The 25,842-nt window shown below is 49.1% G+C and overlaps 9 protein-coding genes across 11 annotated transcripts; 6 read left to right on the forward strand and 3 right to left on the reverse strand.

The window, feature by feature from the left end:
* Position 1: 1 nt before the first annotated feature.
* Positions 2-1,386, forward strand: LOC136190496 (uncharacterized). Its single transcript, XM_065978669.1, has 6 exons — positions 2-162; positions 222-464; positions 522-607; positions 661-771; positions 834-1,020; positions 1,070-1,386. Exons 1-6 carry the CDS (start codon positions 7-9, stop codon positions 1,322-1,324), a joined length of 1,038 nt encoding a protein of 345 aa, XP_065834741.1. The 5' UTR covers positions 2-6; the 3' UTR covers positions 1,325-1,386.
* LOC136190482 (WD repeat-containing protein 70-like) lies at positions 1,208-4,304 on the forward strand. The gene is made up of 20 exons (XM_065978651.1): positions 1,208-1,312; positions 1,388-1,435; positions 1,484-1,534; positions 1,588-1,715; positions 1,788-1,928; positions 1,979-2,038; positions 2,089-2,151; positions 2,209-2,279; positions 2,350-2,580; positions 2,643-2,722; positions 2,776-2,843; positions 2,902-2,940; positions 2,994-3,178; positions 3,232-3,298; positions 3,356-3,427; positions 3,483-3,583; positions 3,639-3,718; positions 3,777-3,890; positions 3,950-4,109; positions 4,161-4,304. Exons 2-20 carry the CDS (start codon positions 1,423-1,425, stop codon positions 4,279-4,281), a joined length of 1,845 nt encoding a protein of 614 aa, XP_065834723.1. The 5' UTR covers positions 1,208-1,312; positions 1,388-1,422; the 3' UTR covers positions 4,282-4,304.
* LOC136190503 (uncharacterized) lies at positions 4,301-5,311 on the reverse strand. The gene is made up of 2 exons (XM_065978686.1): positions 5,095-5,311; positions 4,301-5,037 (listed from the first exon to the last, which is right to left on the reverse strand). The coding sequence occupies exons 1-2, from the start codon at positions 5,203-5,205 to the stop codon at positions 4,360-4,362; spliced, it is 789 nt and encodes a 262-aa protein (XP_065834758.1). The 5' UTR covers positions 5,206-5,311; the 3' UTR covers positions 4,301-4,359.
* LOC136190475 (kinesin-like protein KIF3A) lies at positions 4,373-10,834 on the forward strand. Of its 3 annotated transcripts, XM_065978638.1 has the most exons (13): positions 4,380-6,937; positions 6,986-7,130; positions 7,181-7,419; positions 7,470-7,539; positions 7,589-7,666; positions 7,719-7,785; positions 7,836-7,994; positions 8,042-8,106; positions 8,160-8,267; positions 8,324-8,408; positions 8,454-8,574; positions 8,629-8,720; positions 8,778-10,834. In XM_065978638.1, the coding sequence occupies exons 1-13, from the start codon at positions 5,263-5,265 to the stop codon at positions 8,949-8,951; spliced, it is 3,078 nt and encodes a 1,025-aa protein (XP_065834710.1). In that variant the 5' UTR covers positions 4,380-5,262; the 3' UTR covers positions 8,952-10,834. The 3 variants fall into 3 exon arrangements, 2 of the variants coding, with proteins under 2 accessions (XP_065834711.1, XP_065834710.1); XR_010670568.1 differs by lacking the exons at positions 8,629-8,720; positions 8,778-10,834 and having other exon boundaries at positions 4,373-6,937; positions 8,326-8,408; XM_065978639.1 differs by lacking the exons at positions 8,454-8,574; positions 8,629-8,720; positions 8,778-10,834 and having other exon boundaries at positions 4,374-6,937; positions 8,160-8,272.
* Positions 10,835-10,967: 133 nt separating this feature from the next.
* Positions 10,968-13,016, forward strand: LOC136190407 (uncharacterized). Its single transcript, XM_065978548.1, has 2 exons — positions 10,968-11,122; positions 11,176-13,016. The coding sequence occupies exon 2, from the start codon at positions 11,277-11,279 to the stop codon at positions 12,939-12,941; it is 1,665 nt and encodes a 554-aa protein (XP_065834620.1). The 5' UTR covers positions 10,968-11,122; positions 11,176-11,276; the 3' UTR covers positions 12,942-13,016.
* A 27-nt stretch (positions 13,017-13,043) lies between these two features.
* On the forward strand, positions 13,044-15,479 carry LOC136190408 (rab9 effector protein with kelch motifs-like). The gene is made up of 16 exons (XM_065978549.1): positions 13,044-13,157; positions 13,208-13,311; positions 13,372-13,450; positions 13,504-13,592; positions 13,645-13,794; positions 13,855-14,007; positions 14,054-14,136; positions 14,189-14,270; positions 14,321-14,403; positions 14,451-14,517; positions 14,571-14,589; positions 14,646-14,736; positions 14,791-14,891; positions 14,944-15,028; positions 15,089-15,193; positions 15,246-15,479. The coding sequence occupies exons 1-16, from the start codon at positions 13,099-13,101 to the stop codon at positions 15,354-15,356; spliced, it is 1,461 nt and encodes a 486-aa protein (XP_065834621.1). The 5' UTR covers positions 13,044-13,098; the 3' UTR covers positions 15,357-15,479.
* LOC136190411 (uncharacterized) lies at positions 15,406-16,480 on the reverse strand. Its single transcript, XM_065978552.1, has 5 exons — positions 16,293-16,480; positions 16,049-16,245; positions 15,907-15,999; positions 15,758-15,857; positions 15,406-15,709 (listed from the first exon to the last, which is right to left on the reverse strand). The coding sequence occupies exons 1-5, from the start codon at positions 16,451-16,453 to the stop codon at positions 15,454-15,456; spliced, it is 807 nt and encodes a 268-aa protein (XP_065834624.1). The 5' UTR covers positions 16,454-16,480; the 3' UTR covers positions 15,406-15,453.
* Positions 16,481-16,518: 38 nt separating this feature from the next.
* On the forward strand, positions 16,519-18,670 carry LOC136190409 (hippocampus abundant transcript 1 protein-like). Its single transcript, XM_065978550.1, has 11 exons — positions 16,519-16,627; positions 16,688-16,777; positions 16,831-16,893; positions 16,945-17,072; positions 17,220-17,553; positions 17,615-17,728; positions 17,780-17,851; positions 17,903-18,015; positions 18,072-18,169; positions 18,227-18,378; positions 18,444-18,670. The coding sequence occupies exons 1-11, from the start codon at positions 16,589-16,591 to the stop codon at positions 18,591-18,593; spliced, it is 1,353 nt and encodes a 450-aa protein (XP_065834622.1). The 5' UTR covers positions 16,519-16,588; the 3' UTR covers positions 18,594-18,670.
* A 1,015-nt stretch (positions 18,671-19,685) lies between these two features.
* On the reverse strand, positions 19,686-25,764 carry LOC136190404 (vitellogenin-like). The gene is made up of 20 exons (XM_065978544.1): positions 25,614-25,764; positions 25,399-25,556; positions 25,071-25,325; positions 24,873-25,010; positions 24,663-24,820; positions 24,549-24,601; positions 24,254-24,500; positions 24,026-24,203; positions 23,857-23,967; positions 23,569-23,802; positions 23,278-23,510; positions 23,109-23,218; positions 22,779-23,047; positions 22,292-22,722; positions 22,051-22,239; positions 21,937-22,000; positions 21,142-21,874; positions 20,341-21,084; positions 20,160-20,285; positions 19,686-20,098 (listed from the first exon to the last, which is right to left on the reverse strand). The coding sequence occupies exons 1-20, from the start codon at positions 25,675-25,677 to the stop codon at positions 19,815-19,817; spliced, it is 4,779 nt and encodes a 1,592-aa protein (XP_065834616.1). The 5' UTR covers positions 25,678-25,764; the 3' UTR covers positions 19,686-19,814.
* Between the last annotated feature and the right edge of the window lie 78 nt (positions 25,765-25,842).

The following is a 25,842-nucleotide window of genomic DNA, read 5'->3' on the forward strand; positions in this document are numbered from 1 at the left end:
ATAATCATGGCGGGACTCCGCGTCGCACTTCTCGGTTGCGGCGTCGTGTCTCGCTACCATTTCGATGCCTACGTTAACTGCGGTCAACCCGTGAAGATCGTAGCCGCAATCGACGCGAAGAAACAGCTCGCCGACGCGTACGCGAAGCAATGCGGAGCGACGGTGAGAAGAAGCGATACATCGTAAACTCACTACATCGTCGGAACGTCTCTCTTCACCAGGCGTTCACGTCTCTCGACGAGGCTCTTTCGCAGTGCGATTTCGACGCCGTCGACGTCATGCTGCCGCACGATCTGCACGAATGGGCCGCCATTCGCTGTCTGAAGGCAGGCAAGCACGTTCTCTTGGAAAAACCCATGGCTACAACGCCCGACGGCTGTGCCGCTATACTGGAAGCAGCAGAAATGGCAGCAAAAAGCGGCGCAGTGTTCATGGTGTCAGAGAACGCCCAATATTGGCCAGAGGTACATCCGATTTCTAGTCAGTGTGTCTGTTACTCCTTTAGTCGTCCTCTTTACTAGGTAGTCAAGGCTAAAGAGTTGGTTGATGAAGGGATGATAGGATCTCTTTACTATGCTGAAGTCAATTACTGGGAAGACTCTTCTATGTACGTTGTTCTTCCCCTCTTGCAAGGTCGCATACTGTACTTGCGAGATATAGGCTAGAGTTCGACAAGACCGATTCAACTCACTGGACAATGAATCCGGAACGAATTGGCGGCGGCCTGCTGATGGCTGGCTCGTCTCATTGGATGCGACCATTGCGTACGTGGTGAGGGAGAACGAATAATTATTATTGTTTTTCGCGTGACCTCCAAGTCTGTGAGACTATAGGCTAGGCGAAGTCGACGAAGTAATAGGATTCACTTGTAATCCTCTACGGTATCGTTTGCCTGAGTCGTTTGAGACGGTGTGCAGCGCCCTGCTACGCTTTAAGGACGGACGACATGCATCGTTTAATGCTCAACTGTCGGATGGGCCACTGTCTGGGCAGCCCTACTTCCGGCTTCTGGGCTCTAAAGCAAGTCCAAGAGAGATTAATAATCAATTAATTATTAATAAATGTATAGGGGGAGATGACAATTGGTGGAGGATTTCGAGGTGGCTTGTATCTTCACACGGCGTCCAACATGGACGGTCGACTAGTTCAGCCCGTTGAAGGCTACTTTGGCTCGTTTCTTCCTATGATTAGAGAATTTGTTTTGACAGCGCAAGGGCAGAAAAAGGCGGACATTGATCCTGTGTACACCCTTGGTGAACCGCTCATCATGTGGGCAATTTATCGTTCGATGAAGAACAAAGCCTGGACAAAGGTGACCATTTGAATTAAAAACTAACTGATAAAGCTACTCATTTTTTTATTTTATACTTTTTTGATGCAAACTTAGCGCGCGCTAGAGCAACTCGTTGCGATTCTCTTGCGATGGATACCGCGGGTAATAGCGTCTTTTCGGGACCGATACGAGTCTGTCAGTGTGTTTTAGGTAGTGCCGATGTTGACATGGACGCTGTGATGGGATTCTCTGGCTTCGGGGGTTCGATTCCCACAGACTCTTTTCTTTTCGAAAACAGCGTTCATTCTGCGTAGGCAAAAAGAGCGCTAGAAAGTTCGACGTCGAAGAAATGTTTCAAATGACTCGTCGAACAGCTCGGGAACTCATGTCGAAAGGAGCTTCCACCGGAGAAGAGGATCTACCAACAGTGGTAATAACAACGGTAAACAATCAAAGCGTTCGCGCTGTGAAATGCTCGTGTCGTCACTGTTCTGACTACTTGGCTACGTCTTAGAAAAGAGACGAGACTCGCGGCGAGAGCGAGACCACTGCTGAAGAAAAGGAAGATGATATGGAGAAAGAGGGTATGAATGAGGAGGAGGAAGACGTTGAAGACGAGGATATGGAATCAGATTTAGTTGGCGCGGACGACGAGGTTCGAGACAAAGGAGAAAACGCTGTATTGATTCTCTGATTTATCTACAGGAAGTGGAAGTTCGAATTCCCGTTTCGAATGAAGCGGTGCTGAATCACGGCTCGAGAGTGGTGAGATAGAAAACGGAATGGAAAAGAAATGCTCCATAGGACCATACTAGGTCTCGGCATTGAGCTTGGATCCTGCTGGGGCACGACTAGTTACCGGAGGTTACGATTACGAAGTATATCTATTGACAAGTGCTCTGAAAGCGCATAAAGTATATATATTATTCCTCTAGGCTCGATTGTGGCACTTTTCTGCAATGGACTCTAGTCTCAGACCATTTCGATCAATTGAGCCGCAAGAAGGGTAAAAATGAAAATACGCCTCAAGTCTTCTTTAATTAATTAATTAATTAATTAATCGTTCTATATCCCAGGCATCAGATTCATTCTCTTCAGTACAGCAATACAGGCGATACGATTCTGATTGCGACGGGCTCCGCCCAAGCGAAGGTCGTCACGCGAGATGGCCTCGAAGTGTTGGAGTGCGTGAAAGGCGATCAATATCTAACGGACATGTCCAACACGAAAGGCCACGTTGCGATGTTGACGGGAGCCCATTGGCATCCCAAGGACAAGGAAGAATTTCTGACGTCATCGCACGACGGGTAGAAAAATCAGACGACTGTGACGAGAAGCGGCTCAGAGAATTACATAATTTTATTGATAGTACGTTGAGATTGTGGGGAGTTCAATATCACGCGGATCGCAAGAGAAATATTCACACTATAAAGGCAAGGAATCGGCAAGGTATGTGTAGATGAAAGAGCGTCTTATTTGATTGACATTGATATTTGCTGCAGGAAGAAAAATTCCTGTCACTGCCTGTTGCTATTCGAAAGACGGACAACTCCTTGCCGGAGCCTGTAAGGTAGGCAGCAAAACAGTCTTTGAAAAGAGCGCTAAAAACGAATATTCTATAATACAAGGACGGTGGTATTTACGTGTGGAAAAGCAAAGGCCCATACGTGAGTAGATATCGTTCTTTCTCCCATCTCGCTTTTTTCTTCTTTTTCTTTAGGTTCGGCCTGTCATGTCGCAATCCGCCGCTCATGTGGCCGGCACCGAAGCGTCGTCGCTTGTGTTTGCGTACGACAATCGGACGCTCGTGTCTCGCGGCGGCGACGACACCGTCAAACTGTGGGACGTGCGTCAATTCAAGACGCCCGTTCACATTGCTCAGAACCTTACGAATATTTATCCAATGTAGAAAAATTTACGGAAATGAAGTCGTCTATGTTCTTCACTTCTTCTTATAGGACCAATTGTACTTTCAGTCCTGACGAAAAGCTTGTTGTTACTGGGACATCGATACCGAAAGGAGAGGTACAGTACAGTCAGTAGGGAATACGTGTGGTCTTAGAATGGGCTGGCTTGTTTTAGGGGAATGGGTCTCTGGTTTTTCTTGAGCGTAATTCATTTGAAAAAGTTCACGAGATCAGCATTAACGAAGCGGTATTTCGGATTATTTCTGGCTGTCGATCTCAGGATCAATTATTCGTTTTCTTAGAGTGCCGTTTGTACGCTGTGGCATCCAAAATTGAACCAGATTCTAACGTCCACTAGCAGCGGTCAGGTGCGCGTCCTCTTCAATCCCAAGCGCAGTCAGAGGTAATGTTCAGCCGTCTGGCGAGAAAGGAGACGTGAGTAGTGAGTGCCTTTTTAGGGGCGTTATTATGAGTCTGGCTAACAAGAGGCGAACGGAATCGACTGACATCGGTCCAGCTCACGGAGAGGTGTACACGCGTACGTCTAAAACGCTTGGGGAGGTTTGAATAGAAGATTTATCTTCTCCTTTCTTTAGCCTATTCAATCGATTTTTTCAAAGAAGTAAGGCCTGAATCGCTCAAGAAGAAAAGGGACAGAGAGCGAAGAGCTCCCTACAAGACCAAGCGGCCTGATCCTCCCATAGACACAGGTACAAAGAAGGACGTCATATATAGATAGAGACTGCAGTTTTTTTTCATGTGTCCCCAGGAAAGCAGGGTCGAGTTGGAGGCGGAAAGAGTCTGGCTTCGTACATAGTCAAGAATATTGCCGTGAGGAGCATGGATAGAGAAGATCCGAGACAGGCACTTCTTCGACATGCCGATGCTGCTCTCAAGGATCCCTACTGGGTTGCACCGGCGTACTCAAGGCAAGTCGCACTGGCCATGGTTTGTATCTCAGAGACGTTTTGTCTGCGTAGAACTCAGCCTCATACGAAATTTCGCAATCCAGACGAGCAGGATTATGATCCAACAAAATCAAAGATGCGACTGATCAAGGATGCCGAAGAGCGCGGCCACAATCCCCTCAAGCCGACATAGTAACCCGTGGAGTCACACACACACACACAAAAAAAGCGTTCAATTAAAATAAAAATCTAAATAAATACTCTGCTATCGCTATCTAGGGTGAGACCGATTCCATTCGACGCAGTCGGCGTACTTCACCATCGTACCACCGAATATGTCAAGAGCGCTCCCAAACGACAAATCGACTCGTCCCTGGGAAAGTCTATCGACCGTTTCGAGATCCCGGATGTCGCGACCCCCGCCCGCGTACGTGCACGGCACCGGCGACCAGGCGGCGAGCCGACGCACCAACTCCTCGTCGATGCCGCGACACAGACCCTCGACGTCGGCGGCGTGCACGAGAAACTCGGCGCAACGACGCCCGATCGTTTCGAACGCGTTGGCGTTCAATTCCAAATCGGAGATCGTCTGCCAGCGATTCGTCGCGACGAACCACGAAAGGGGCCCCCCCTCTCCGCGACCGCGTCGACAGCTCAAATCGACGACGAGCCGATCGCGACCAAGGCGCTCGCTCAATCGATCGAGTCGCTCCCAATCGAATCGGCGTCCGTCGTCGCGAAAGAGCCATGACGTCACGATCACCTTATCGGCTCCCGCTTCGAGCCAGCGCGCGCAGTTTTCGTCGTCGACGCCGCCGCCGAGTTGGAGACCGCGCGGCCACGCGGCGAGAGCTTCGCGTGCCGCTTCGTCGTTTCCTCGACCGAGTTTTATCACGTGTCCGCCTTGTAGATTGTCGGCGCGGTAGAGACGAGCGAAATGCCCGGCCCCCTATCGATGCAACGGCGCGTTTTTCTTCGTCGAACGAAGAGCGAAACGATTTTATACCAGATCGGTCGTGAAATTAGTCTTCAAAGTCGATGTTTGTAGCGTTCCGCCGACAATCTGCTTTACTTTTCCCTCGTGGAGGTCGATGCAGGGACGAAAGTGCGTAGGCATGCTCTTCTCTCTAGCGCACGTGCGTGCGTCGGTCCGTCGTCGCGCTGTGGCGTTCCTATGGATTCCGACGAACACTTTTCCGTCGTCGTTCGTTGCCGACCTTCCCGGACGATGACGTCAAGCGTGACGTCTCACCTGGGGTTTCAATCGCAATGCCGCGTGGAACTGTCGACGGACGACAATCGAAGCGAGACGCTCGCCTACAACGCCGTCTTCGACTCGACGACCGATCAGGCGACGTTCTACAGAAACGCCGTTCGTCCTATCGTGGAGAAGTTTCTCCAGGGCTACAACGGCACGGTGATCGCGTACGGTCCGGCGGGATGCGGCAAGACTTACACGCTGACGGGAGGAGCGACGATGGGCGGGCGCGGAGCGGTGCAGAGAGCCGCCGAACAGGTTCTCAATTGCATACGCAAGTCGCGATCGAAGTCTCGCGTTGCTGCTAATCTCGTCGTACTCGTCTCCTACGTTCTGGTATTGGATGACGTCGACGGGGGTAAGACTACGGTTTACGATTTGCTCAATGGTAATGAGAGTCTCGACGTTGTTGCTGACGACGGGGAGATACAGGGCGTGTCGCAGCATCTCGTCAGCGCGTCCGTAAGCGTCGACGCTCTGCTCGTCGAGGGCGGCGAAAGTCGTGGACGGCTTCGTGACGGCGGCGTCGGTTACACGGTCTTTTTTCTTACGGTGGAGCACGCGGAAATGTCGAATTCGTATGCGCCTATTAGCGGAACGCTTGCGTTTGTGGACACTGTCGCTTCTGGGTTGGTCGGAGCGGGTTCTGGGGATCGCCGCACGTCTCTTCAGGCGATAGTCAATGTTATATGGAAACTAGCCTATGATTCGTCTACGTCTCGTTCCACGACGCCTCTGACGTCAATTTTGCATGAGAGCCTCGGTGGTAATTGCAACACTCTGTTTGTTTGCAACGTCGAAGACGGGCCGGAGTGCGACGAGACGCGGCACGCTCTTCGCGTCGCACACGCTGCTTCTCGTATTAAAAACACAGCCAATAAACGCGATTTGGCCGAGCAAGCATTGATGTCTGCGTACATGAAAGAGCTTCGGCAAAAGTATAAGGTAGTGGTCGTTCGGACTAGGGAAGAAAGTCAGAAGGACCGTGAGAGTGACAGGCAACGCGAGGAGAACACAGAGAATCAGACTCTAGAGAGTTGTTCCGGTGGGGAAAGTTTGGCTACTCAGGCTGCCAGTGCTCTAGCTGAAGCTGCTTGCGCGAGTTATGAGGAGGACGAGACTGAAACGGAAAAACAGGACAAGCCGCCCTCACCTAAGAGCGAATCTAAAGAAGGCAGTGTAAACGAAGATATTAGGACGGCTGTAGATGACGCTGTGGAAGAATTAATAGGTGTAAAGAAAGAGGATGAAATCGCACCGACTGACACCACTAATCCGACATCAGCGACTAAACAGGACGACCTGCTAGCCGGTGATTCCCTGTCTTTGCTGCTTAGCTGTTTCGACGCAGAAGAGGAACCTGAGAGCCAAACTAATAAAGACAATCTCTCAGGAATTGATAAAGAAGCATCTAAGGTCCAAGACGGCATTGTATCACAGGGTGAGGAGGAAAAAATCAAGCTAAGCCGACGCTCTGACATGTCAGAAGCTGACATAGAGCATCTTGTTGAACTGATGAGCGAGCCTGGTCGTGGGGTGCCTAGAATATTCCAAGGCGTCCAGAAAGAAGCAAACGTGACTAAATCAAAAAGTACGTTCTTTTTAGTCCACGATTTTGAGATCTATTCCCTCAGTTTAGACGCTGACGTAGTTTTATGCAGCGGATCCTCTTTAGTCGATTGGGTTCAGGCTCGAATCAAAGGAGTAGAATCGTCTCTTGAAGCTCAAACTTTGTGCCAAGAGCTTTTGACGATGGGAATTCTTTCTCATTCGGAAGGATCTAGGTATAAAGTTGAATGCACACCGACTGAAGTGCTGTAAATATTGACTTTAGCGTATTTGCTGGCGCAGCTAGCTTGTTTTATTACATTCGTTCTCTCAAGAAATCAGTCTCTTCTTCATCATCATTAGATAAGGATAATAACGTAGACGAAGAGACGAAGAACGATGACGAGGAGGAGGAGGAGAAAGACAACCTATTTCCTGAAAAGTCGGAGGAAATTTATGAAGTTCAAGAGACCCGCTCCCAGCCTCTTGATAGCGGCGGTGAAGGCGACCCAAGTGGCGGAGAAGGTGCCCAAACCGCAACAACGAGCCTAATTTGTTTCATTGGTACTCTGTAGAAAACGACGATGTTGTATTGGGGCAGGAAAACGGAACATATTGGGACCAATGGGAATTTGATAACGACGAGTGAGTGGCAGATCTCATTTCTGAAAATGTTAGTGTTGTTTTTGTTTAGATTTGAAAGAGATCACCCGCTACATAAGGCTGCCGCTAAAGGAGAAAAACCCGGGGTTCTCGAAAACATGATACTGATGTAATCGATTTGATTGAGACCGATTTCTTTAACCGAACTTTACTTTTCAAAGGTGCGGAGTGGACGTGAGAGACAAGGAGGGTCGAACACCGTGCATGTACTCCATAATAGAAAATCAGGTGTCCTCTTTCTTGTCAAGCCAGACAATCGAACTAACGAGTGTTTTCAGCTGAAATGCTTGCAAATTTTTCTTTCATGCAGTGCTGACATTCAGGCCGTTGACGAAGACGGAAATACGCCGTTGCTGTGGGCCGTATATAAAGGAAACTCGAAGGCTGTCTTACTTCTGCTTCGAGCTGGAGCTTCTGTTGGCTTTCCTGATGCGGAAGTAGGGCGCTGTTTTTTGTCAATATCACAGTTCTTTATTATACTTAGGGGCGGTCTGCTATTCACTGGGCGACGCGGTTAGATAGCACAAAGTGTCTTGAGACAATTTTGAAGTAAGCTGCCGAATTAGACGTTGTTGCTTCTGCGGAAAAGCGTTGCACTAAAGATATGCTACAAAGGATGATGTTAATCAGCAGGATCTCACGCTACTGGCGCCTCTTCACTGGGCGATAGCTGAGGACAAGGTCGAAATGGTTCGTGTGCTCCTGAGAGGGTAGGGTACGATTTTTATTTAAATATAACCTTATATCTATGCGTTGTGATTACAAGAGGTGCGGATCCCCTTTTACTTGATTCTGAAGGAAGGACTGTGGTCAACTACTGTATCCTAAAGAATTCTGTCAAGAGCCTAAAGGTTGGTGTAGAGCTGATTTGCAGCGTTCTATTGTGAGATGAATAGGTTCTGGTTCACCATCAACCTCGGCTAATTTCCCAAGGAGATTCAAATAGTCACTGCCCTTTGCATCTGTCTTGTGCACAGGATTCTCGCGACTGCCTTGAAGTATTGCTGACAGAGGCTGGTTTGTGTGACAAGCTTAATTCATAGTCACAATCTAAGCTCCAGCTTTTTCTAGCTGCAAGAAAAATTGACATAAACTGTACTGACTCGACTTTAGCTACTCCTCTGCACTGGGCTGCACTAAGCAACAAAGCTCAGCACATTGAAGTAGCAGTACACAATTCTCACTGGCTGAAGAATAATCCTGGGTTTGTTTGTGTTTAGCGTTTGCTTTACTATGGTGCTGATGCACATCTAAAGGATTCTCGGGGATGTACGTCTTTGGATTACGCAGCAATGAAGAACTACGCCGAATGTAAGAGAGTCCTTACTTTGAACAAATCAAACGAAAACGTACAGTCCTCAAATCGAAAAAGTTCAGCATGCACCCTTTTATGAAACACCCCCAAAATCTTAGGTTAGCGTTTAGATTTTGCTTGACATCCACCTATCCCACCCAAATATATAAAGCAAACCTTGAATCAAACAATAGCGGGAACTTATAAGAGAGGTCAGCAAACAGGTCAGCGTTTCCTGGAAGAGGAAGTGAGGTCAGCAAATCGGCATTTCCTAGGAGAGGAAGTGAGCAAACTGGTCAAAGAATGCGTTTCCTTCTCGTTCCTATTCTCGTCATCGTAAGCGTTGGCAGGTCGTCGAGCTTCTGCCCCAAGGGTTGCTGCTGTCCATACGACGGCGCCACGGCCGCCTTCAAAGACGAACCCTCCTACATCCAAATGACTTACATTCCTCGAAAAGACTCCAACTGTTTCGACGTTCCAGGACATTCGTACGGTTTTATCTGCCCGAAAACGAGCCCCACGACGTGCACAGCATCGGGAGCGTCCATCAACGGCGCATCGCACGACGTCAGCGTAACGCAACAAGGCAATAGCGTTCAAATCAATTTCTTTTCGGGATGCTCGGTCACTCTGTACTGCGACGAAAATGACTGCATGAACTCGAATCAGTGGCAAGGAGTGTACGCAGGAACCGAGCCAAGAACGTCGCCCCTCTGGCCATGGGCCTCCCAACGCCAACCGGAGTGCAAATCGTCAGACTGTTCAACGTGTTGTCCCCAAAGTCTTATCGACGTCGTGCAAGTGAACGAAACGCTAGTTGAAATGCGTTACATAGCCAAGTGCAAAGAGGAACAACGTCGTTACTTCCTCGCCACGTGCGACGTCGTTTCCGGAGGCAATTTGCAGTGTACTGTCAACGGTTCGTCGTTTAATCTGACTCGTTACGTCGATCAGAAAGTCCTGATGACGTTTCCCGGAAGTGGTCAATGTGATGCCGCTATGAAGTGCGTCGCCGACTCGTGCACTTCCGCTTGGGCCGGTAAATACACGCTCATCGAAGGCGATCCGTTTAGCAAGTGTCCCGAAAGCGAATGCTGTTGCCCTTCGAGCGGAGACGTCGCGTATAAATTGGGACCTCCAACTGTAATTAATGGAAAAAGCGCAATTATGATCAACTTCATTCACAGTTCAACGGCCAATTGTCTTCTGTATCGCAAAATGTTTGGCTATAGCGGTTCAAGTATATCGATGCTTTGCTTTCTGCTTATTCCGCGCGTGATGGACTGCCGAACAACGGATTTCACTAATGGTCTCTTATTCAACTACAGAATGATCAAGTCAGGCCAGTCAATCGACGTGTCTGAAGGAGATTCGTGTCGTTATACGATTTACTGCAAGGGTGGGTCATGCCTAAAATCGAGCATTTGGGAAGGAGAATATTCAACGAAACCAACCGATACAGTTGTGTCACCGACAACAAAAGTGGTTTTACCAACAGCTTCCATCTTTCCCTCGTGGCCCTATTCAAGTGGACCCTCGTGTGATGTATCAAAGTGCTGCTGCATTGAGCAAGTGGCCATATTAGACAAAATTCAAAACGAGAGACGAGGCATACGCTTTCAAGTCACCAAGTGGGGCGCATCTCAGTCAAGTTGCAATGAAGTTGACAACGGAGAATGCTGGATTGATTCAAACCGTTGCGTGGCGTCTTTAGGAAGTGTAACTGTCACTTTTGTCAGGTACGCGAACGACAAGCTGACCATTTCGACGGGAAGCGGCGAAAGTTGCACTGCCGCTTTTGAATGTCGAGATGAATTGTCGTGTCCCTTTTGGAAGGAAGCTTGGGTTGGAGACTTTCGCGCTGTGGGCGGAGCTACAGGACTGGGCCTATCTGTTCTCTCCATGATAGCTTTTATCATTGCGCACACGTTGGCGTAAGGCGCGTTTTAATTCTGCACTGGAAAACGTGCTTCTGCTGCCGCATTCTTGGAATAAAATGCAATGCCGTTAAAACATATCACGTGTAGCCCTCGTGTAGCCAGCCGACACCCGCCCATTGCTCTAGCGCGCGCACGTGAGAAAACAAAATGGCGATAATCCTGGGTTTGTTTGTGTTTAGCGTTTGCTTCACTGTGGTGCTGATCCACATCTAAAGGATTCTCGAGGATGTACGTCTTTGGATTACGCAGCAATGAAGAACTACCACGAATGTAAGAGAGTTCTTACTTTGAACAAATCAAACGAAAAACGTACAGTCCTCAAATCGAAAAAGTTCAGCATGCACCCTTTTATAAAACACCCCCAAAGTCTTACCGGTACCTTAGATTATTATGCTCATAAATCAAACGGGTCTATCTATCCGGGAACGAAAAGTTCATACCAGAGAGGAAGTGGGTCAGCCTGAGGTCAAAGCGTTTCCTTCGGAATGCGTTTCCTTCTCGTTCCTATTCTCGTCATCATAAGCGTTGGCAGGTCGTCGAGCGCCTGCCCCAAGGGTTGCTGCTGTCCATACGACGGCGTCACGGCCGCCTTGAAAGACGAACCCTCCCACATCCAAATGACATACATTCCTCGAAAAGACTCCAACTGTTTCGACGTTCCAGGACATTCGTACGGCTTTATCTGCCAAAAAACGAGCTCCACGACGTGCACAACATCGGGAGCGTCCATCAACGGCGCATCGCATGACGTCAACATAACGCGAAAAGACAATACCGTTCAAATCGACTTCTTTACGGGATGCTCGATCACTCTGTACTGCGACGATAAGGACTGCATGGACTCGAATCAGTGGCAAGGAGTGTACGCAGGAACCGAGCCAAGAACGTCGCCTCTCTGGCCCTCCCAACGCCAACCGGAGTGCAAATCGTCAGACTGTCCAACGTGCTGTCCCCAAAGTCTTATCGACGTCGTGCAAGTGAACGAAACGCTAGTTGAAATGCGTTACGTGGCCAAGTGCGGCGGTGCGGAACAACGTCGTTACATCGTCGCCACGTGCGACGTCGTTTCCGGAGGCAATTTGCAGTGTACTGTCAACGGTTCGTCGTTTAATCTGACTCGTTACGTCGATCAGAAAGTCCTGATGACGTTTCCCAGAAGTGGTCAATGTGATGCCGCTATGAAGTGCGTCGCCGACTCGTGCACTTCCGCTTGGGCCGGCAAATACACGCTCATCGAAGGCGATACGAGATTCGTCTTTAGCAAGTGTCCCGAAAGCGAATGCTGTTGCCCTTCGAGCGGAGACGTCACGTATAAATTGGGACCTCCAACTGTAATTAATGGAAAAAGCGCAATTATGATCAACTTCACTCACAGTTCAACGGCCAATTGTCTTCTGTATCGCAAAATGTTCGCCTATAGCGGTTCAAGTATATCGATGTTTTGCTTTCTGCTTAAACCCGGTGTAATGGACTGTCAAGCAACGGATTTCACTAATGGTCTCTTATTCGATTACAGAATGATCAAGTCAGGCCGACTAATCGACGTGTCTGAAGGAGATTCGTGTCGTTATACGATTTACTGCAAGGGTGGGTCGTGCTTACAATCGAGCGTTTGGGAAGGCGAATATTGGACAAAGCCAACATATATAGTCGTGTCACCAACGAAAGTCGTGTCACCAACAGCTTCCGTCTTTCCCTCGTGGCCCTATTCAAGTGGACCCTCGTGTGATGCATCAAAGTGCTGCTGCATTGAGCAAGTGGAGATAGCAGATAAAATTCAAAACGAAAGACGAGGCATACGCTTTCAAGTCACCAAGTGGGGCGCATCTCAGTCACGTTGCAATGACATTGACAGCGGAGAATGCTGGATCGATTCGAACCGTTGCGTGGCGTCTTTAGCAAGTGGAACTGTAACTTTTGCTAGGTACGCTAACGACAAGCTAACCATTTCGACTGGAAGCAGCGACAGTTGCACTGCCGCTTTTGAATGTCGAGATGAATTGTCGTGCCCCTTTTGGAAGAAAGAGTGGGTTGGAGACTTTCGCGCTGTGGGCACTGGCGTGACTGAAGAGCCAACTGGTGGAGCTGCAGGACTGGGCCTATCTGTTCTCACCATGATAGCTTTTATTATTGCGCACACGTTGGCGTAAGGCGCGTTTAGTTCTTCACTGGAAAGCGTGCTTCTGCTGCCGCATTCTTGGAATAAAATGCAATGCTGTTTCTCACGTGTAGCCCACGCCCGCCCGGACTAGCGCGCACACGTGAGAAAACAAAATGGCGTCCTCCTTTTAGGACTTGTTCTTCTACATGTCGGGACAGCTCGAATGGAAAGCGTGCAGCCCAGCAGGGCAATGCCCATCGAAAAGGTTACCCGATAGACCCTGATCGATGTAAGAGCGACGTCTCCTCGCGCTAGAATGGGCGCATCTCTCGCTCTCGTCGGATCGACGGCCTATCTATTCGGCGGTTCGCTTGCAGGAGACGAAACGGTATACTTCAACGACATGCACAGTCTCTATCGTAAGGTCCACGAAGGAAAAGAGCGATGATTGTCACTAATAAACTGCCCTGACCCTAAAGTGAACACCGAATCTCTCGAATGGGTTCGAGTCGAGCCAAAAGGAGTGCTTCCATGTCGGCGAGAAGGCCACGCCCTCGTGTACAGTAGACTCTTTTGTAGCAATCGCGAAACGACGTTTCTTTAATTTGCAGTGAGAGTGGCGGCTTTCTTTATCTATTCGGAGGCTTCGACGCGTCCGATGCGGACATATGTTTGCCGGGCGTCTACTCCTTCGATCCAAGTACGTTTCTAGACCCGATCGCCTATCGACTCAGCGCGGGATCCGTTTTTAGCCGATGGGGGAGAGTTCGAGACGCTGTCAACAGACGGCGAAGAGCCGAAAGCGCTAAATTCGAGCACAGCGTCCATACGCCAGTGTCTCTACGTATTCGGCGGAATCGTGGAGGGAGCGGCGACGAATACGCTTCACATGTTTCACATTGGTGTGCAGCACTTGGGCGGGATAGGGGGCGGGGTCCGTGATTTTTTTTTGGCTCCCACAGATACGAAGAAGTGGACTTTGTTGAATGCGTCGGGTGAAATTCCCGAGGCGCGAGGTGACCACTCTTGCGCTTCGTCTGGAACGAAGCTCTTCGTCTTCGGAGGCTCGCTCGGCGAGAATAGCTTTTTGAATTCTTTATATTGTCTGGAGACAGGTATGGAAAGACGAAGAGGTACCCACCCGTACGAGGGTTTATATAGCCACGTTGACTTGGAGCAAACTTTTGCCACCCGAAAATCCACATCAACGCGAATTTAGCTCCCTCTGTTCTCACGGGCTTAAGGTGTTTGATACTATGAGTAACGTAGAACGCTGTCTCTACGGATTTCACATAGAACTTGTACCTTTTTGGCGGCACAAATATGGTCGATGAGACGGAAATGGCCTTTAATGACGTCCACCGTTTTGACTTGGACGGTTATTGGACACAATTCGTTTCCGCCAGCCAGAACAAAAATTCATTTTAGAGACTACTTGGACCCTTGTGTCCACCGGCGACGAGGTTCCGGAGGTGCGATTTGGTCACGCGGCAACGTGCTGGAGAAATCAGGTAGGCAGTTTAGTTTAGCTGGGGGCATCGATGAACGATTGATTCAGATGCTGGTCTTTGGAGGAATGAATAACGAAAACGATTTTGCTGACCTTTGGATACTAACTCTACCAAGTAGAATAGATCTCCTTAGATGTACTGCATGATGCTACTTTGAAATTTTTTAGGCGACGGCGACGTCTCTTCGTAAGTATGGGGAAGAGGAGGCGAGTTCTCTTCTAGCGCATAGTTTCTGCGTTAAGGTTTAAGCCAACGGCTTCGCTTACGGCTCACTATGATCTATCAGCTCCTATTCCCGCGCCAAGGCGACGCGTACCGGTTCCAGCTCCCAAGGTGCCGTTCACTTCATTGTGTTGACGTGCTCGTGCATTTGGGGGGTTGTCTTAGGCTGTACCAGCGCGAGGCTTTGAGGAACAGAAGACGAAGTTGACCAAGCAGATAGCGGAAATGTATGATGAGCTTCGGGATAAATTTCTACAGCTTGACAAGTAGGATATCGTCACCGTAACGCCGAGACGTTTAATTTTGTTTTGCGCAAAGGGAGAAGGAAAAGCTGAGAGTTGAACGCGAGGCATTCGAAGAGGAGAAGACAGGTTACGAGGAGTTGTATTTGAAGCAGCAGAAAGTATCAATCAAACGGCCTATAGAAAATATATATTTAAAAAGGCATACCTGTCGTAATTAGGAGCTCAAAGAAATGTTCGAACAACACAAAATCCAGAACGAGGAATGGATTCACAAGATGAGAAAAGAGAACGACAAAGAAAAGAAATGGATAGCCGAAGAAAAGGTAAGAACGAGACAATAGAGACAGTACCAACATTCTTTTTTTCCTTTCAAAGGCTCGTTGGGAAGCGGCACACGAAAAGCTGACAAAGGAGCGAGAAATCTTCGATCAGAAGTCAACCAAAATAGATGCTCTCATGAAACAATTTCAAGGCATCAGCTCGTAGGAGAATCCGAAGCCGCGTCGACATGGTTTTATGTGAATTGTATTCGTACTCTTAATGCACGTGCGTTTTTTCTAGTACTTATTTTTTACACAGCATCCTAGTTATCAGGAAAAGCGGCGCTCACTCTTTCCTGCACCGCTTTTGGCGCCGTAAACATAGGATTATTGAGACCCATGAGAAGTTGGTTCTCGATCGGATGAAAATTGGCCTCGCTGAGAGGATTCTCGACGATTGCCTTGACGAGACCGCCGCGACCTTCGCCTTCGTCGCTGCACAGAAAGAGAAGATCGACGTTGACGAACGGGATCACGTGGCGCTCGTTCAGCCACGTATCGACGGCGTACAACAGATCTCTGCACAAGGTACAGTAAAAAGTAAATGCGACGTTCGCTCTTTCGTACCGATGCGGATAGAGCATTGCGTAATCATTGTCTCGATTCTCAACAGCGTCTTCTAAATTGATGAATTTTGTTTCGACAGATGGCGGTCCCAGGGGATCATCTAGAGGAAGGTTTGAAGATCGCGGCTCTCTGAGTCTTTCCTTCCTCACCTTCTACTGGAACAGGTATAACGTAGAACAGAAGAATGTCGTGTTGTTTTAGGTTCGGCTTGGCTTGCACAGACACGGAATAAGCTTCAGATACTGAAAAGATTCATTAGTGGTCCATATACAGCTGTTTAGAACTTTGTACCATCGAATCCTGTCTGACGCTTCAATGTCGCCAGAGCGAGCTCTTCGGGATTCTCGCCGGCTTTGACAATGTTCGTCGGAAAGTGCCAACGCCCATTTTGTCCCTCGCGAATGAGACAGACGCTGTAGTCTTCCGGCGTGTACTCGCCTTGACTGGCGACGCGCTTTACGGCTGCCACGGCAACGTGCAGCCGTGGTCTGGGAAAGAGCATGACAGGGGGAATACAAAGTTGCTAATTAGAAACCTTTGGCGTTGCATCGTTGACACGGCGGACGGTCCACGTCGAGACGGTAGGCTTGGAGCTGATGATTTTGAAGTGGTGTCATTGGCTGAAATTTTGTCGCCACTGTCGTTGTCGCTGCTGCTATTACTGCTGCTGCTGCTGCTGCTGCTGTCAAGGTCCATACCCTGTTTACTTAGCGAAGGAGGCGGGGCTCTTGAGAATACGGGTGATTGACTGACCCGCCTACGTTCCACCTCAGCGTGACGTCAGCCAACCAAATGATCGCGACGACCATCGATTCCGAACGACTATAGGACATGAAAAAGGCTCGAAAAGCGTCGCGCGACGAAACGGGCGTGAGTGGGGTTTCCATAGGGCCGCGAAGGCCGAACGCGCGTGACTTTGCGTGTGCGCAGGGTCTAGGAAGTCCGAGCGTCTTCCACGCGACGGTAGTGATATTTCTAGAGTTCTTCGCATGGGGACTACTGACCGGCCCCATGATAACAGTAAGAAAACAAGGAGAATTCTCTTTACGCATACCAATGGGGGATGGGATTAGGTTCTAGGCGAAACGTTCAGTAGTCACACTCTACTGATGAATGGCTTAGTACAGGGAGTGAAGGTGGACAGTAGGATGGCTTGGATTTATTATTGTGAAAATGGGAATTTTTAGGGGTTCTTGTCTTTTTTGAGCGCTCCACTCATCGGCGCCTTATCCGACGTTTGGGGTCGAAAGTCGTTCTTGTTGCTCTCTGTCTTCTTCACGTGTTTACCTATACCGCTAATGAAAATGAGTGCAGGGTGAGTTTCTAGCTCAATATATAGCCAAAGTAGTCATAGATCCCCTAAAGTGTTAGGCAATTGTTCTATAGACAAAACGATATGTAGAGCACCCGTAGTAACTAGAAGAGGCTCTAGCGTTGTCTAACAATGATCTTCCTCCCCTAGTTGGTATTTCGCCGTGTACTCTTTGTCCGGCCTATTCGCCGTCACGTTCAGCGTCGTTTTCGCCTACGTCGCCGACATAACGGACGAAAGCGAGCGCAGCACCGCCTACGGGCAAGTGTCGGCGACGTTTGCCGCGAGCTTCGTCACCAGTCCGGCCCTCGGCGCCTTTCTCAGCGCCAAATTCGGCGACGGAGTCGTCGTTCTGTTTGCCACCTGCATATCCGTACTCGATCTCCTTTTCATTCTAATCGTCGTTCCCGAATCGTTGCCAGAAAGAGTTCGACCGGCTTCGTGGGGCGCGCCGATATCGTGGGAACAAGCTGATCCGTTTCAGGTACAGTATGATAGGGAGGTTGGATGAGTTGGTTAGCTTACTCCTATTATTATGTTTTTAGTCCATTCGAAAGATTGGTCAGGATAGAAATATTCTTCGTCTAATGATTATAGTATTTTTGTCCTATCTACCGGAAGCTGGGCAGTATTCGTGCCTGTTTATCTATTTGACTAAGGTTCTCTATATCTCTCTATTTATGAAAATTCAGATGATGAATTTGTTTTAGGTAATAGGGTTTGGTCGACAGGACGTTGCAATGTTTATAGCTATTGTGGGTCTGCTTTCCGTCGTGGCACAGGTGATGCTAAGACGAATTTCATTGAGTCCTCGTCTCATTTCTTTTTATCAGACTTTGCTGCTGGGAATGCTGATTAGCACTGTAGGTAATAGACGATGTATAATCGTGGGGCTCCTCTTCCAGTTCATTCAGCTGGCTTGCTTTGGAATGAGCACCGAACCTTGGTATGAATCGACTCGCCTGGAATGATATACATTGGATAGCTGTTCTTTTCTTCCAGGATGATGTGGTCAGCTGGTTGTCTCGCCGCCTTTTCAGCCATAACGTATCCGGCGATCACGGCGCTGGTTTCAAAAAACGCGGAAGACGATCAGCAAGGTATATTCATTCTATTTGCATTGCCACAAACAGTCGTATGCTGCGATTCAACTACAGGGGCTGTCCAAGGCATAGTGACTGGTATACGCGGCCTCTGCAATGGACTCGGTCCTGCCGCATTCGGTCTACTCTTTGGCTTATTTCACGTTGACCTAACGGAGCCTCACGATGCCGCTGAAGCGCGGAATCAAACGGTATCATCTGTTAGGGTAAATAGCGTCATCGTGTGCATTTCTGGTAACTATAACAAGCTATCTCTTTGCGCGTTTCCTAGGAAATGCCTGGGGCTTCTTTTCTGTTTGGGGCCCTACTAGTCTTCCTTGCCGCCGTTGTGACTTTATTTCTTCGTGACGCCCACTCAAAGCAGATCGGTTCTGCATCAGAATCGCCTCGCAAGGAACTGTTGACCAAACTAGGACCCTAAAATTCACATTCATGCATAATTTTTATTTCGCCATGATTAGAGACAGTGATGAAATATAATTCCTAGCTGCATGCGTACTAGTTGCGCAATAGTCGAGAAATAAAAGAAAGTTGGCGAAATAGCTACCGGGCTCGCCTAAGCCAAAATGCACGCGCGATTGGTAAAAATGAAGAAGTTCAAGGAGCAGACAATATACGACTTTCTTAGATGAACATCGAAACAGAAAGAAAAACCGACGAATCATGCACACATTCATCAATTATTGTTCGAAAGAAAGCAGTTGCCTCCTCACTGAAACCATGCTGAAACGATCAACGCCACCGTTGTCGTGATAGCAAATAACCCAACACTGGATTTTGCCAGCGAAGCGGCGTTGATTTCATAGTAGCCTTTCCAGCTTTTGGAATCACTGCACTGATCGTCGATTATGCAGTGAAGCTTGATGACACAGGATTGGTCGTCAGTGCTAATAGTAACGTCGCCGTCCGTCTTTGTGACGTTGATTTGCTTGCCTGATTGTGCTTCGCAACGCCTTGCCTGGTCCTGTTCCACGGTGCAACGTATCTCAGTCATGGTGCTATCTTGCTCGCATGCTGGGCTTGTTTGGTGGCTATACGAAATAGTAAGGGCGTTATTTTGCTCTAATACTGTGACGTTTTTTTCCTTTTCCGGGCAGCAGCACTTGGGCGAATCGCATCCTTTCACCGTCACAATGAAGGAGGAAACGGCTACTAGTACGATGCTTAGAAATAACTTCATCTCGTCTGCTGAGGCTCTTGATGGTTCTGGAGTGAAAGTAAGAATGCTTTTAAGTTGCGACGGTGAGCGATCTTACTACTATTGGTCAATTGAAACTTGAAACTGAAGCTCTTGACAGTGACAGTAACAGTGGCGAAACATTACGCCCAACAGCCAGAATTCTCAGCTTGGAGTAAAACTGACCGATTTGCGAAGGAAGTTAGATTTTACGGAACGACATGGAAAATGCTTTTGCTTACAATCCGGGAACGAATCACGTGGCAAAAAACTCTATCGAAAGCAGAAAGCAGACGATCCGCGCGTGCTACGTCGCAAGAATGAGTGCGAAACGAATGCGTAAGAAAGACACTGTTGGCTAGCTACTCACATTCACCGAAACAGAACATCGAAGACACACATAGACGCAGACGCAACATCTAGTTTCAGCCTCAGACAGACAGTTTGGGTTCGTAGATTCGATTTCTACTTGCAGTCGATTGGCCTGTAGTATGGCAGGGAGATCGTGCTTTCGGAACCCCCTTCGCTCGTACACTGGAACTCCACTTGCGCGGGCTCAGAGACAGGCGGATAGATGGGCGTGCAGTTGTCCGGGCAAGCAGGAAGCTCCTGTTTGCTATAGCAGATCTTTCTGCCGGTATGGGTCCCCAAGACCTTCTTCTCGATCAGACGGCACGGGGTGCGAGTGCTAGTAGTCGGCGTAGGAGTCGGTTTCGGCGTCCTTTCGACGATGAGTAGCTGCTGCTCATCTACGTACAGTATAGCAGATTTGAATTATCAGATATCGCGAGTCTCGTTTTCGTTACTAACCGCAAGCCGTGCTTTCGATCAAATCATGACACTGACCGTTGAGATAGTTTCTACGCACGGTGCGTCGACGAAACGTCACGCCGTTCTCGCACGCACTCCAATGACCCCATTTCTCATAGTGACACCCTAAAAGTTCACATTTGTTATCTAAATAATCTCTCTCTCTCTCTCTCTCTATTGCCTTGCAGATGAACGTGTTTGGTGGCGGCTGCCATCGCGTAGGCAGTAATACTTTCCACAGGCGATCCATTGCGAACGACGTCGTGCAAACAGGCGCTGAGATAGTGACCGAATGCGACGACTCTATGACCTCTCGCAAGCACGACTTCAAAGATCTCACTGCACACTTCCGCCGCTCTATCCATGTCATCCTTCGAGACGACCGACTCGACGACGGAGCACGATTTCGTCGTCGTCTTCGACGGCACAACCCACGAGTGAACGAATTCGGCGACGCTCGACGCGTGACCGCACGGCGTTTCGAGTTCGTTGACAAGCGTCGAATTGCCGTCGCTATTTCCGCACAAACCGCCCGTCATTCCGGCGTAGAATCCGTTCACCGCCAACTGGATGCCGAGTTCGTTGGCGTAGATGTCGACGCCGGCCCACGCGCTCAGTCGCGTGTACGTCTCCGTGCCGACCGTCACCGTTCGCACGTTCATGACGTGTTTGACTTTGTACGGAAGTTCGTGCGGATGGCCGTCGACTTGAAGCGTCGTTCCGCCGACGAGCGTGTATTTCGTCTCGTTGATGTAGACGTGGACGCTGTTGCCTTGGACGGTGACGGCGAAATTGTCCGACTCGTTGCGATGACGAGCGAGAACGAATTCGCACGTCGGTTCGACTTCCACTGACATTTTGTATTCGTCGAACGTGATGATGTGATAGGTTGCTTCGTGAGAGCTTCTGAAGTATCTGCAAATAGCTAATGAGGAGAAACGTTGTTACTATGGGAATCGAGGTGAGCTGATATAAAGCTTACGTGCTTTGAGAGGATAAGGAAGAACGTATCCCATGTTGGTTGTATTGAAGAGACTCGATTCGGCAGTCAAATTGACCATGAGTCTTATCGTGGTCGTATTGACTCGAAGCCATTGCGGCTTGTTGCTTCCTTCAAGATAGAGAATCGCCGATATATTTCCTTCAGTGTTATTGACGAGACTTCCGTTGAGTTCGCCCCGGAATTCAGGAACGCGAATAATCGCCGTCGTGTTATCGACGGTGTGACGATAACGGGAGACGTTACCGTAGAAATGAGTCCTATTGAAACGAGTGTAGCACGTGGAATTACTGACAGTCGTATTCATCGTCATCCACGCTTCAATATCGACTCGATTCCACGTATTGGCGACAATGTGAGCCGAAGCGTTGCCTGGGACGCTGTTCGCCTTTAGACTGATAACACGCTGTTCATACGGTTTCGAACCGGTCATGTACCAGTTGTACGTGCCGTTCATTCCGCGTCCGACGCCGCCGACCGTTTCCAGTTTGGAGTAGAACGTTCCCTCGCTCACGTCAAGAAGCGTTTCGTTCCAGAAGAAGAATCGAATGCTGCTCGGCGCCGGGGATAGCGATCTGAGACGCACGGACGCTTCGGCGTTGCCGGAAAGCGGAAAGAAGGGCGCAAAGGGAACGTCGGTGCTGTTCGGATAGCTGACGGGAGTCGAGACTTCGATGCCGAGTATTTCGGCACCAAACGGTTCGTAGAATTCGGTCTGGGGGGAGAGAGAGAGAGGGAGGTTTTCACTATTCGTTGACGGTTGCTCTCTCTCCTTACCTCGTTACGCTTCCAGATAGTCATATTCAACGTTTCGGTATTCACTTCGGCATATTGCTCGTACCTGGTGGACTCGGTTGTTCGAATTAATTTTAAAAGAGACGTCGTTCTTACTTCATTTCTGCGAGAAGCGTCTCCGGCTCGGACGGCATTTCGTCGAGTTCGCTTTTCACCGAATAGTCGTCGAACACGCAGACGGTTCCTTTTTGTTTGAACGTTCCCCTGCTCGTCAACTTCATCACGAGCTTGGGCTTGACAACCAAAGCGTCCAAGGTGATATTAGCAGACGAAAACATGCAGGCTCTATAGAGACAATGCATAATCTCTCTCGCGATGTCGCGCGACTACTTCTTACTCGGGTTCGATCGTTCCGTCGACTCGAATTTCTTTCGTCGTGATTCGAATGTCGAGTCTACCCATCAACTTTGAGTGACTACTCGCCGTCGCCGTGATGTTGAGCGGCAGTCCAATTGTCGTCGGAATGCTCCGATGAACGTCGAGCATCTGCATCGATTTAGAAAGATTCGTATTCACCTCTAAAACGCGAATTTCGCCGTAGAGAAGATATTGGAGATAATTGTTGAGTTTTTCGGCGACGCTGGAGAAATCGCTGAAGGTGAATTGTTCCATGACGTTTTCGGTGATGCTTTCTCGCAGGACGTTGAGAATGTTTCGATCGTACAGCTTATTCATGATCTCCTCCTCGTTGATGCTATTCCACGCCATCTCGCTGCCGAACATCTTCACGTAGCCGGAGGCGTACATCGGCTCTTGTTTGACGGGACACTGAAAATGAAAAGGGGTATCAAAAAAAAATTCTCGACTATTCGCTTTTTTCGCACGGCTTTGGGCTCGGGAAGACCGCTCGCTTTCATCGAACGCGTTCCCAGACGCAGGTATCCCGTTGGACCGAATAGGAAACGTATGAGCCTCTCGATGCCCGTTCCTCTCACGCCGATTTCAATCAAATCGAAATCGTAGCCGAAGGCGTTGGTCTTGAGTTTGGCCGTTGCGCTGCGAGGCAAGCCTTCGACGTCGCCGAACAGAACTCCCATGCTGAATTCCGCTCCGAGGACGTCGCGCGGAAGGGATCGGGGGAGAGGAGCGTCGGCTGTCAAAAAAAAATGAAAAGAGTGAATCATCTTTCTAGTTTGTTGGCGTGCGCGGATTACTTAGAGAGACGTATTCTCTTGTTGCTTTCGACGACAAGTAGCCCATGTCGCAGTACGAGCACCAATAGCGGATGTTGGTTACCGTGATAACGTAGTTGATCATTTCTCTTCTATAGGGGAGGAGGAGGAAAGATCGTTTAGAATTGAATTTTGTTTCTCCTCGCAGTACCGAGATCTTCTGCTGGGATTATCGCTTTTTTCCAAGGCGAGCAAGTGCGTGTAGACAAACGACTTGAGATTTTCGTTTGGATCCCATTGCAGAGAGAGAACGAGCCGTTTCAGCTCGATCGGTTCGGGAGGAAACCAACCTCGTAGCGTTCTCATATAGACGAAATAGGCAGCCGCTCGCGCCTCGACTTCGTCGCATCGAGACATGAATATAGGAAGTGCGATTTCTCTCACCTGTTCCCCAAAGACTCGAAAATGAGGTTCTTTTTGAATAGATATTTTACTCGCATACCTTCGATGGGAATCTGTCGGATATTTTCAAAAGGGCGTATATTGCGGCGAGTCTTAGTTCAATTTCTGGACTGATGCCTGTCGTGTTGCATCCCGTCGTGTTGATAACGCGCTGAAGAATGGGAAGACATCGAGGCAGACCCGAATTTCCCATGGCTTTCAGCACGTGGACGCTGTGGGGAATGTCGCTGTTTTCCATCGACTTGAGTAACTCTTCTTCCAGAAAGACGAATGCCTGGAATGTCAGTGAGGATTCGACATCAACGAATACAAAGCTTGACTACTGTACCTCTTCTATTTCTGTTGGACACACGTAGTCAGGATGTTCGGTGACTTCGTGAATGACGGCGCCGACAACGAGTTTGTACGTCATATTCATTGTGTTTTCCTTGGCCATCGTCTACGGAGAAGCAACTCGACGAGTAATCCTAACAGCATATATATACAACCAAGCTCACCGTGACCGTTTTCAAAAGCTTGCACGGAGAGCAATAACGCAGTGGAACAGCCGACAGACTTACGACCAGTTCGCGCTTTCTCGACGATCCAAGACACGACGTCTTTCTCGTCAGCACGTCGATGAGCTCGATAGCGGGGCACGTTCCGACGTAGGCAAGAGCGTCGAGAGTCAGAGCGCTGTAAAATCAAAATTCAAGTTCCACATGACGCCGTACAATTTCTCCTACTGTTTTGCTTTCTCAATCTCCGTATGGCCCTTTGTGGGGCAAAGCTTGAATGCATCGACGACGTCTTCGAGCGCTTCGTACGTGCATCGTCGCATCTCGTCGATGATCTTCGGAAACATTTCGGAATAGAGCGTGGGATTGAGTGTGACGGTCTGTTCAATGAGCTGCTTCGCTCTGCACGTCGTTTTGTCGCTCGATGGGGGGCCGTGTTCGGGAAACTTGAATATCACCGTCGTCTTGTTATTAGCTGCAATAAATGCATGGATGAATGAGAAATGAACGAAAATTTGCTTACGTTTGTGCGGGCACGTCGGAGCATCGATCTCTCCCTTCCACGTCAGATGCTGCCTGATATTGGAGATACAGAATAAGGCAATGGGTTCTATAGAAATCTCGCGAGGAAACCTACTCGACAATTGTTACTGCGGAGCCGGCGTCCTTGCTAAGCGGAGCAAATGATTGTTTCTCCTTTATATTGGCCCAAATGAGAACCGTTTCGCCGCTCGTCGTGTTTCGGAAGCGGTGCTCGGACGTCGTCGATCCGTACACGAACAACGCCTCTTGTTCCTATCGAAGGCGTTCGGCGCCGCACGCGACGCAATCGTCGAATTTTTCGTACCTGACTCTCTCTAAGAATGGTCGAAAATTCTTTCATGCGATCAGGGCAGCTTTCGATGTCTCGCTCTTTGAGAATGACGATTTCTTTGTCGCTGCTGCTTTCCCACACCTTGTACTCGCACTGTCCCAAAACGTCGGTCTAGACAAAAACACCCCAATATGGAAATCTGCAATCTATAACGAAGACATCGCTCCCTACCACTTGCTCCGATCGAATGCTCTCAGATCCTCGCGGTACGGCAACGAAAGCACTCATCATACCCCTTTTGATGTTCACTATCGGGTCGGCCTCGGTGGGAACAGTGAATATGACCGGAATTCCCTCCGGTGTCAGTTCGAATTCGATGCACTCCTTTTCCAGTTCTCCGCACAACGAAGCGTCGGCCGGTTGCCAGACGTTGTTTTCCTCGACGGGAAACTTGCTCAGCGCGTACGCCATCGAACACTGATCGACCTGCGCTCCAAACAAACACAATGAATCATAGAATTCGGAAGATAAAAAAACCGGTTTTTTATGCGGCGCCGACCTTGAGAGATACGCGCACTTCGTCGACGTACGACAACATGACGTTCATTCTCAGACGAATGCCGGTGCCGTTCTCCGATGTGCCAGGAATGCTGCTAATAGCCATCGCCTCGTAGTCATACTTGTAGCTCTTTCCCGGCTCCGGCAGACTGATTGGAGCTGCGAAAAGACGAGATAGGATATCCTGTGGATGGACGCGGTCTAAGAGCGGTTCACCTGCACTGATGAGAGCGAGCAGGGCTGGTAAAATAAGTGCCTTCATAAGGAGCGTTGATTGCATCGGTCTCCTCCTCTCCGGGCTGGCGAGCGAGGAATGGCTTTGTTCTGTCTTAGCACGTGTATATCTCCCCCTGGACGAACAATTGGACATTGAAATCATCCCTCCCTTCTCTTCTTCTTTGGGAACAAAGCCTTTCAAATCTATTGTCAATTGTTGCGAAGTGGT

The sequence above is a fragment of the Oscarella lobularis genome, chromosome 8 (assembly GCF_947507565.1).
Source record: "Oscarella lobularis chromosome 8, ooOscLobu1.1, whole genome shotgun sequence".
Classification (NCBI taxonomy): domain Eukaryota; kingdom Metazoa; phylum Porifera; class Homoscleromorpha; order Homosclerophorida; family Oscarellidae; genus Oscarella; species Oscarella lobularis.